At 47.5% G+C, this 10361-nt stretch overlaps 1 protein-coding gene across 1 annotated transcript; it reads right to left on the reverse strand.

Annotated features, from left to right (window-relative positions):
• Positions 1-639: 639 nt before the first annotated feature.
• On the reverse strand, positions 640-3247 carry LOC311135093 (pro-adrenomedullin-like). Its single transcript, XM_084168961.1, has 4 exons — positions 3141-3247; positions 2481-2596; positions 2216-2338; positions 640-2038 (listed from the first exon to the last, which is right to left on the reverse strand). Exons 2-4 carry the CDS (start codon positions 2582-2584, stop codon positions 1744-1746), a joined length of 522 nt encoding a protein of 173 aa, XP_084025087.1. The 5' UTR covers positions 2585-2596; positions 3141-3247; the 3' UTR covers positions 640-1743.
• Between the last annotated feature and the right edge of the window lie 7114 nt (positions 3248-10361).

A 10361-nucleotide genomic window follows, 5' to 3' on the forward strand; every position in this document is an offset into this window, starting at 1 on the left:
GCTCATTCCACCCTGCATCCGCTGCTAGAGTCCGGAACTCCAGGGCGAACTCCTGTGCGCTCCTCCTCTCCTGTCGAAGGTGGAACAGATGCTCCCCCGCCGCCTTCCCCTCTGGTGGATGGTCGAACATGGCCCTGAAGCGGCGGGAGAACTCTGCGTAGGTGATGGTGGCGGCGTCTATTCCCCTCCATTCGGCGTTAGCCCACTCTAACGCCTTGCCGGTGAGACAGGAGATGAGGGCGGAGACGCTCTCGTATCCCGAGGGCGCCGGGTGTATGGTGGCCAGGTAGAGTTCCACCTGCAGGAGGAACCCCTGACATCCGGCTGCGGTACCATCATATGCCCTCGGGAGCGAGAGCCGAATACCGCTGAGTTCCGGTGCTGGAAGAGGAGGACTGGTCGATGTTGATGGTAAGGTGTGCGGAGGTGTGGGCACCTCTCTGGTGACCAAACGGTGCAGAGTGTTCGCCACCTCTTTCATGGCGGCCTCAAGTCGCCAGATCATGGTGTCTTGATGGCTGATCCGGTCCTCCAGCGACTTGGGTGCCGCCGCTGCTTCTGCTGACTCCATAGTGGTGTGTTATTCTGTCACAACGGCTGATGTAGATGTGGTGAAGGAGTCAAACGCAGACACAGAAGCTCAGTCCAATACTTTACTGAACACGACCAAAAATATACAAAACACTGGCCTCAAAACAAACAAGAGGCGAACGATGCGCAAAAGGCTAGTATTCCAAGGTGCACGAAAACAGTACAGTGCGACGACAGGAAAACAACAAACAAACAACGAGCCAACCTGATGACAGGCGAAAAATAACACACAACACAAGACTAACCAAACGGGAAACTTATAAAGGACATAATCAACTAAACAGGACACAGGTGTACACAATCAGACAAAACCAACAGACGGCGAAAACATCAAACGGTGATAGCTAGTACTCCGGGGACGACGACCGCCGAAGCCTGCCCGAACAAGGAGGAGGAGCAGCCTCGGCCGAAACCGTGACACTACTAATACAGTGGCATGAAACTCATGGTTTTCAGGCCTGCAAGTAACATTATGATGGCTTGTAAAGTGATGTTTCATTCCTATTGGAATCCAGCTAAAGTGGGGATATTCAACATTTGGAATTTTTTGTCACCTGCAACCTGAATTAAGAATGACAGCCGGGTTAGGAAGATAAAGATATTAAATAAGGAACCGCCATTTCAGTAACGGTTGCAATAAGTCCAAGTAACAGATTGGATTAGTTTAGAAAAATGTATGTTATTTATATTTGAGTAGCATAAGATTAATTAATCAATGTACATGCAAAAACATAGATATTGAAACAAACAATTATAAAAATCAACCTGCAATAGAGCATGCTTTGAAATATGATAAGATGGGCGTGGTTTTGGTTTAACTCTGGTTATTAAAACCAACACTTGGTGTTTTACAACAATGAGTTTTAATTTAACACTTACGGAGTTAATTTATGACGTGAATCAACACTAGAAATGTTAGAGTGAAAAATCAACACACACACACACACACACAGAGACACTTCTTATCGCTTCCCTCTTAGCCACAGGGGCATGAAATTCGCTTCCTGCTCCATTGACTTTGTCCATCCGTTCCCCCACACAGGAAAGGAATGCTCAGGAATAGGACCTCAGTAGATCTCAGCCAGCCAAACACATAAAAAAAGCGCCTGACATTCACTAGATTGACACTCATCTTCCTTTTCTCTGTATGACTCAAGTTTGTCTGAGCAGGGTGGCCTGTAGATGGAGTCCTTGGCTGCACTCGATGCTCCATCCCAATCTCACTCTCCCTGCTGGGAGAGTTAGAAAATTATAGCGCTGTGGGAGCGACCGTGGAGACCTGCGGCGGCGGCGACCGTAACCCTGCGAGCTGATCTTATCCTCCGGGGCTCTGTTGTCCTTTAACCTGTTGTTGAGGATGTGCAGCCGATGGACCAGTTCATGCAGGGTGCATGTGCCCAGAGAGCAGCCAGGTCTTTTCACTGAGATCACAATGGATCTTCTGGACCTGAAAGAGAAAGAGATCAAAGGAGATGAGACAAGAAAAATCTGAGATTTATTAAGATTTCTAAAGATCAACTGAAATGTAAATGGGCTTGACCAAAAACCAGTCAAATGTGACATATTTATAGCAGTAAAACAAAAAGAAATCGACAGTAACCATTATTGAAATAACACTGATTACCTGGAATGAAATACAGAGGGGTCTGTCTCCTCTCTCTGCACTGGTCCACTGAGGATCCCTGAGTCTACAGCAGAGCTGCTGTGGAGATCTGCTCTCGTGCGGCTCTGTAGCCAGCCTCTAAATCTACCACAGACGAGAAGGCATGGTTAATGCAGAACTAACCCACTTCTCACTAGACATATTAAAGACAGAGCACACACCCTATCCAATAATCCTGTACACTCTATTGAATTAGACGGTGGCCACTGTTCATCAATCAGTTTACCTCTTTTTCATGTTGGAGTTGAGGCCAGCTTTGGTGCCTTTCACCAGAGGTAGAACTGTGGCTAGAACACACCCGCAGATGATGGTTTGAAGAGCCACTTTCATATTGGCTAGAGCCTGTGAATAACAATGGAATGAACAAACATGATTTTCAGAATTGTATAATTCTCACCTTTCCTCACAAGTAGTTGAGACCATCTCCTGGCTCCAAAAGTATACCTGGATTATACCATGCTTACATAAGAGGGTCCAAAGGCAGGTTATCTGAACTCTGACCCTCTCCAGCCCCTGGTCATTCCTTTATTTCAGGGCTAATGTTAGGGTTACATTTTGCCTAATGTAATAGATGGACAAAAACTGTTTTAAGTATTGGCTAGAATTCCTCTGTGCTCAGGAATACCATACATTCCACATGGATGAGACTGGGCTAACTCCTAAGTCTTCTTTTGTAAAAACAATATAATACGACAGTTGCACCGCTGCATACACATTACGCACACAGAGACAGACACACACAGATAAATAACTGCTTATCTTGGGCAACAAAGATAGTACCCCTGTCTATACATTCCTGCCTTGGCTTCAGCGAAAACCCCAATTACCTAATACAAATCAGAAACAAAAGATACATTCACAAGTTCAAATGACAGAGGTGACTTACCTCAGTCTAAAACAATTCACTTCACTGGGAGGTTGTGAAGGAAAAGAGTAATATGTATCCAGTTGGCTAGGATTCTTTTTCAATGCTATAGAGTTACCTATTAGTCTGAGTGTACACAGCCAAGTGAGAGGCTTTATAGGGGGGATGGGAGGGACTTATACCTGAGTGACAATCAATGTGGGAGGGGCTTGTCTGTGTGACAGCTTTTCTCATCCCATCCTCCAGCAGACAGCGGGATAAGCCATGTCAGGCTCGTGAGGTTCATGTAACACTGAATGTACAAAACATTAAGAACACCTGCTCTTTCCATGACATAGACTGACCAGGTAAATCCAGGTGAAAGCTATGATACCTTATTGATGTCACTTGTTAAATCCACTTCAATCAGTGTAGATGAAGGGGAGGTGACAGGTTAAAGAAGGATTTTTAAGCCTTGAGACAATTGAGACCTGGATTGTGTATATGTGCCATTCAGAGGGTAAATGGGCAAAAAAAATAATCTTGAAGTGCCTTTGAATGGGGTATGGTAGTAGGTGCCAGGCGCACCCGTTTGTGTCAAGAACTGCAACGTTGCTGGGTTTTTCACGCTCAACAGTTTCCCGTGTGTATCAAGAATGATCCACCACCAAAATGACATCCAGCCAATTTGACAACTGTGGGAAGCTTTGGAGTCAACATGGGGTCCTTAATGTTTTGTACACTCAGTGTATATAACATATACAGTGATGAGTGACATTCATATTGACAGCCAAATGAGTAACAGTTTTGATGTATGCCATTCGTTGTTCTCAGTTTTCTAAAACATTTAGTTTCTGCCTTGTTACTGGTAACCTCTGTGCTGTGTCTAGACTTGACAGGTATCCTACCCCTTTCCCTTTCCAACACTCTGTGTGACCCTGATTTACAGTAGTACCCTGGAGCAAATTAGGGTTAAGTGCCTTTTCACCTTGTCGGCTAGGGTATACGGCAGCGGTTTTACGGTTACTGGCCCAAAGCTCTAACTAATCATTGATCATTAACTTGATGTGATTGGCCTGACTGAAACATGGCTTAAGCCTGATGAATTGACTGTGTTAAATGAGGCCTCTCCTCCTAGTTATACTAGTGACCATATCCCCTGCGCATCCCACAAATGCAGAGGTGTCGCTAATATTTATGACCCAAAAAATGACTGCATTTTCATCTTTTGAGGTTCTAGTCATGAAATCTATGCAGCCTACTCAATCACTTTTTATAGCTACTGTTTACAGGCCTCCTGGGCCGTATACAGCGTTCCTCACTGAGTTCCCTGAATTCCTATCGGACCTATCGGACCTCATAGTCACTGCAGATCTCATGACAGACCCACTCCAAAAGGCTTTCGGAGCCATCATCGACTCAGTGGGTTTTGTCCAACATGTCTCGGGACCTACGCATTGCCACAATCATATCCTGGATCTATACTGAACAAAACTATAAATGCAACATGCAACAATTTCTTATTGTGCGCATGGAACATCTCTGGGATTTTTATTTCAGCTCATGAAACATGGGACCAACACTTTACATGTTGCGTTTATATTTTTGTTCAGTATAATTTTATCCCGTGGAATAGATATTGTGGATCTACAGTAAACGTTTTTCCTCATAATCCTGGACTATGGGACCACCATCGTATTACATTTGCAATCACCATTTTTTTTTTGCTTAGATCCCATCCAAGGATTATCAAAAGCTGCGCCATAAATTGTTGGACAACCCAAATATTCCTTGATGCCTTTCCAGACTCCCTCCACCTACCCAAGGATGTACAGTGAGGGAAAAAAGTATTTGATCCCCTGCTGATTTTGTACGTTTGCCCACTAACAAAGACATGATCAGTCTATAATTTTAAAGGTTTATTTGAACAGTGATAGACAGAATAACAACAACAAAATCCAGAAAAACGCATGTCAAAAATGTTATAAATTGATTTGCATTTTAATGAGGGAAATAAGTATTTGACCCCTCTGCAAAACATGACTTAGTACTTGGTGGCAAAACCCTTGTTGGCAATCACAGAGGTCAGACGTTTCTTGTAGTTGGCCACCAGGTTTGCACACATCTCAGGAGGGATTTTGTCCCACTCCTCTTTGCAGATCTTCTCCAAGTCATTAAGGTTTCGAACCTGACGTTTGGCAACTCGAACCTTCAGCTCCCTCCACAGATTTTCTATGGGATTAAGGTCTGGAGACTGGCTAGGCCACTCCAGGACCTTAATGTGCTCTTCTTGAGCCACTCCTTTGTTGCCTTGGCCGTGTGTTTTGGGTCATTGTCATGCTGGAATACCCATCCACGACCCATTTTCAATGCCCTGGCTGACGGAAGGAGGTTCTCACCCAAGATTCGACGGTACATGGCCCTGTCCATCGTCCCTTTGATGCGATGAAGTTGTCCTGTCCCCTTAGCAGAAAAACACCCCCAAAGCATAATGTTTCCACCTCCATGTTTGACGGTGGGGATGGTGTTCTTGGGGTCATAGGCAGCATTCCTCCTCCTCCAAACACGGCGAGTTGGGTTGATGCCAAAGAGATCGATTTTGGTCTCATCTGACCACAACACTTTCACCCAGTTCTCCTCTGAATCATTCAGATGTTCATTGGCAAACTTCAGACGGGCCTGTATATGTGCTTTCTTGAGCAGTGGGACCTTGCGGGCGCTGCAGGATTTCAGTCCTTCATGGCGTAGTGTGTTACCAATTGTTTTCTTGGTGACTATGGTCCCAGCTGCCTTGAGATCATTGACAAGATCCTCCCGTGTAGTTCTGGGCTGATTCCTCACCATTCTCATGATCATTGCAACTCCACGAGGTGAGATCTTGCATGGAGCCCCAGGCCGAGGGAGATTGACAGTTCTTTTGTGTTTCTTCCATTTGCAAATAATCGCACCAACTGTTGTCACCTTCTCACCAAGCTGCTTGGCGATGGTCTTGTAGCCCATTCCAGCCTTGTGTAGGTCTACAATCTTGTCCCTGACATCCTTGGAGAGCTCTTTGGTCTTGGCCATGGTGGAGAGTTTGGAATCTGATTGATTGATTGCTTCTGTGGACAGGTGTCTTTTATACAGGTAACAAACTGAGATTAGGAGCACTCCCTTTAAGAGTGTGCTCCTAATCTCAGCTCATTACCTGTATAAAAGACACCTGGGAGCCAGAAATCTTCCTGATTGAGAGAGGGTCAAATACTTATTCCCTAATTAAAATGCAAATCAATTTATAACATTTTTGAGATGCGTTTTTCTGGATTTTTGTTGTTGTTATTCTGTCTCTCACTGTTCAAATAAACCTACCATTAAAATTATAGACTGATAATTTCTTTGTCAGTGGGCAAACGTACAAAATCAGCAGGGGATCAAATACTTTTTTCCCTCACTGTAGGAGTACAAACATCAGTTAACCATCTACATTTTAGTCATTTAGCAGACACTCTTATCCAGAGCGACATACATTTAGTGAGTGCATACATTTTTTACAAGTCTAATTTGCATATTTCCCAGGGTGCCATTTATTTTTGAGTGAATTGTAGAGTTACAATCATGACTGTATTTGTTAGTGACAGAGACATGTTATTGAATTCTTTACTTTTAAAGGCCTACGGCTTTCACCAAGTGAACACTTTGGCGAATGCTATAATTAAAATTAAACACCATGACAATACATACAGCGCCTTAGGGAAGTATTCAGACCACTTGACTTTTTCCACATTTTGTTAGGTTAGACTTATTCTAAAATTGATTAAATTGTATTTTTTCTCATCAATCTGCACACAATACCCCATAATGACAAAGCAAAAACAGGTTTTTAGACATTTTAGCAAATGTAGAAAAACAACAACAACTGAAATATCACATTTACATAAGTATTCAGACCCTTTACTCAGTACGCCTCCTCGGTCCCGCATATCCTGCGCCAGTTCTACGAACTGTATCGCCAGTGCGCGTGCACAGCCCAGTGCGTCCTGTGCCAGCGCCTCGCACGTGTAGTGCGAAAGTGGGCAGCCAGCCAGGACGGGTTGTGCCAACTCTCCGCTCCAGACCTCCAGTCCGCCTTCACAGTCCGGTCCGGCCCGTTCCTGCTCCTCGCACCAAGCCAGTGGTGCGCGTCGCCAGTCCGGCCCGGCCTGTTCCTGCTCCTCGCACCAAGCCAGTGGTGCGCGTCGCCAGTCCGGCCCGGCCTGTTCCTGCTCCTCGCACCAAGCCAGTGGTGCGCGTCGCCAGTCCGGCCCGGTCCGTTCCTGCTCCTCGCACCAAGCCAGGGGTGCGCGTCGCCAGTCCGGCCCGGCCTGTTCCTGCTCCTCGTACCAAGCCAGTGGTGCGCGTCGCCAGACCGGCCCGGCCCGTTCCTGCTCCTCGGTGCACGTCGCCAGCCCAGCCCGTTCCAGCTCCTCGCACCAAGCCAGTGGTGCGCGTCGCCAGTCCGGCCCGGCCCGCTCCTGCTCCTCGCCCCAAGCCAGTGGTGCGCGTCGTCAGTCCGGCCCGGCCTGTTCCTGCACCTCGCACCAAGCCAGTGGTGCGCGTCGCCAGTCCGGCGTGGCCCGTTCCTGTCCCTCGCACCAAGTCAGTGGTGCGTGTTCCTAGTCCGGTCCGGCCCGTGCCTGCTCCTCACACCAAGCCAGTGGTGCGCGTCGCCAGTCCGGCTCGGTCCGTTCCTGCTCCTCGCACCAAGCCAGGGGTGCGCGTCGCCAGTCCGGCCCGGCCTGTTCCTGCTCCTCGTACCAAGCCAGTGGTGCGCGTCGCCAGACCGGCCCGGCCCGTTCCTGCTCCTCGGTGCATGTCGCCAGCCCAGCCCGTTCCAGCTCCTCGCACCAAGCCAGTGGTGCGCGTCGCCAGTCCGGCCCGGCCCGTTCCTGCTCCTCGCACCAAGCCAGTGGTGCGCGTCGTCAGTCCGGCCCGGCCTGTTCCTGCACCTCGCACCAAGCCAGTGGTGCGCGTCGCCAGTCCGGCGTGGCCCGTTCCTGTCCCTCGCACCAAGTCAGTGGTGCGTGTTCCTAGTCCGGTCCGGCCCGTGCCTGCTCCTCACACCAAGCCAGTGGTGCGCGTCGCCAGTCCGGCGCGGCCCGTTCCTGTCCCTCGCACCAAGCCAGTGGTGCGTGTTCCTAGTCCGGTCCGGCCCGTGCCTGCTCCTCACACCAGACCAGTGGTGCGTTTGTCCAGTCCGGCACGGCCCGTGCCCATTCCACCGGTGCCTGGTCCGGCACCGGTCAGCTGCTCCACTCCGGAGCCAGAGCAGTCCGCTCCACCGGTGCCTGATCCATTGCCGGTCAGCTGTTCCACTCCGGAGCCAGAGCAGTCCGCTCCACCGGTGCCTGATACAGCTCCGGTCAGCTGCTCCACTCCGGAGCCAGAGCAGTCTGCTCCACCGGTGCCTGATCCATCTTCGGTCAACGGCTCCACTCCGGAGCCAGAGCAGTCCGCTCCACCGGTGCCCAGTCCAGCTCCGGTCAGCGGCTCCAGTCCAGACCATGACGTCAGCCCCTCTCCAGGTTCGGGGTCTCCCACACCAGGGTCCAGACAGGGCATGGCGTATCGTGGGAGGAAGGAGAGGGGAAGCAGCGCGCCGAGGTCCAGACCAGACCAGGGGCGCAACAGGGAGGCGGAGAGTGAGAGGTCGTCACGCCCCGAGCCGGATCCGCCTCCGAGGCGGAATGCCCACCCGGCCCCTACCCTGTTATGTTTATGTTGTGCGGTCGGATCCGCACCTTTGGGGGGGGGGGTACTGTCACGCCCTGACTCAGGGGACTCGTATATGTTGAGTCAGGGTGTGTATATTCTTTGTTATGTCGTATTTTCTATGTGGGATCTAGTATGTTTAGTTCTATGTTGGCCGGTGTGGTTCCCAATCAGAGGCAGCTGTCGCTCGTTGTCTCTGATTGGGGACCATACTTAGGCAGCCTATTGGCACTATTGAGTTGTGGGATCTTGTTCCTTGTAAGGTATGTTGTGTGTGCTACCTTGGACTTCACGTTTCGTTTCGTTTATTGTTTTGTCGAGTGTTTATTACGTTAATAAACATGTACGTATATCACGCTGCGCCTTGGTCTGTCCCGTCATTCAACGAACGTGACACACACATATATATATATATATATATATATATATATATATATATATATATATATATATATATATATATATATATATATATATATATGTACACACTACCGGTCAAAAGTTTTAGAACACCTACCCATTCAAGGGTTTTTCTTTATTTTTACTATTTTCTACATTGTAGAATAATAATGAAGACATCAAAACTATGAAATAACACATACTGAATCATGTAGTAACCAAAAAAGTGTTAAACAAATCAAAATATATTTTATATTTCAGATTCTTCAAATAGCCACCCTTTGCCTTGATGACAGCTTTGCACACTCTTGGTATTCTCTCAACCAGCTTCATGAGGTAGTCACCTGGAATACATTTCAATTAACAGGTGTGCCTTCTTAGAAGTGATGCAGACAATTACATTGATGGAAGTTACAATCTATCTGCAATATTAAATCTGATCTACCCCCTAAAAATAAAAAAATAAAAACAGCTGTGCCTTAATTTGTGGAATTTCTTTCCTTAATTTGTGGAATTTCTTTCCTTCTTAATGCGTTTGAGCCAATCAGTTGTGTTGTGACAAGGTAAGGGGGGTATACAGAAGATAGCCCTATTTGGTAAAAGACCAAGTCCATATTATGGCAAGAACAGCTCAAATAAGCAAAGAGAAGCGACAGTCCATCATTACTTTAAGACATGAAGGTCAGTCAATACAGAACATTTCAAGAACTTTGAAAGTTTCTTCAAGTGCAGTTGCAAAAACCATCAAGCGCTATGATGAAACTGGCTCTCATGAGGACCGCCACAGGAATGGAAGACCCAGAGTTACCTCTGCTGCAGCGGATAAGTGCATTAGCGTTACCAGCCTCAGAAATTGCAGCCCAAATAAATGCTTCACAGAGTTCAAGTAACAGACACATCTCAAAATCAACTGTTCAGAGGAGACTGTGTGAATCAGGCATTCATGGTCGAATTGCTGCAAAGAAACCACTACTAAAGGACACCAATAAGAAGAAGAGAATTGCTTGGGCCAAGAAACACGAGTATTGGACATTTGACCGGTGGAAATCTGTCCTTTGATCTGGTTCCAATTGCCGTGTCTTTGTGAGACGCTATGTGGGTGAACGGATGATCTCCGCATGTGTATTTCCCACCGTA

This window comes from Coregonus lavaretus (genome assembly GCF_964263955.1).
Source record: "Coregonus lavaretus genome assembly, chromosome: 9".
Classification (NCBI taxonomy): domain Eukaryota; kingdom Metazoa; phylum Chordata; class Actinopteri; order Salmoniformes; family Salmonidae; genus Coregonus; species Coregonus lavaretus.

Excerpts from the sequence above, each read along its gene's own strand:
- LOC311135093 (XM_084168961.1), bottom strand. The coding sequence starts at position 2,584 with ATGAAAGTGGCTCTTCAAACCATCATCTGCGGGTGTGTTCTAGCCACA. Across the intron at positions 2,339-2,480 it reads AACTCCAACATGAAAAAGAG|ATTTAGAGGCTGGCTACAGA; the intron begins GTAAACTGATTG and ends CGTCTGTGGTAG. Across the intron at positions 2,039-2,215 it reads CCCTCTGTATTTCATTCCAG|GTCCAGAAGATCCATTGTGA; the intron begins GTAATCAGTGTT and ends TTTCTCTTTCAG.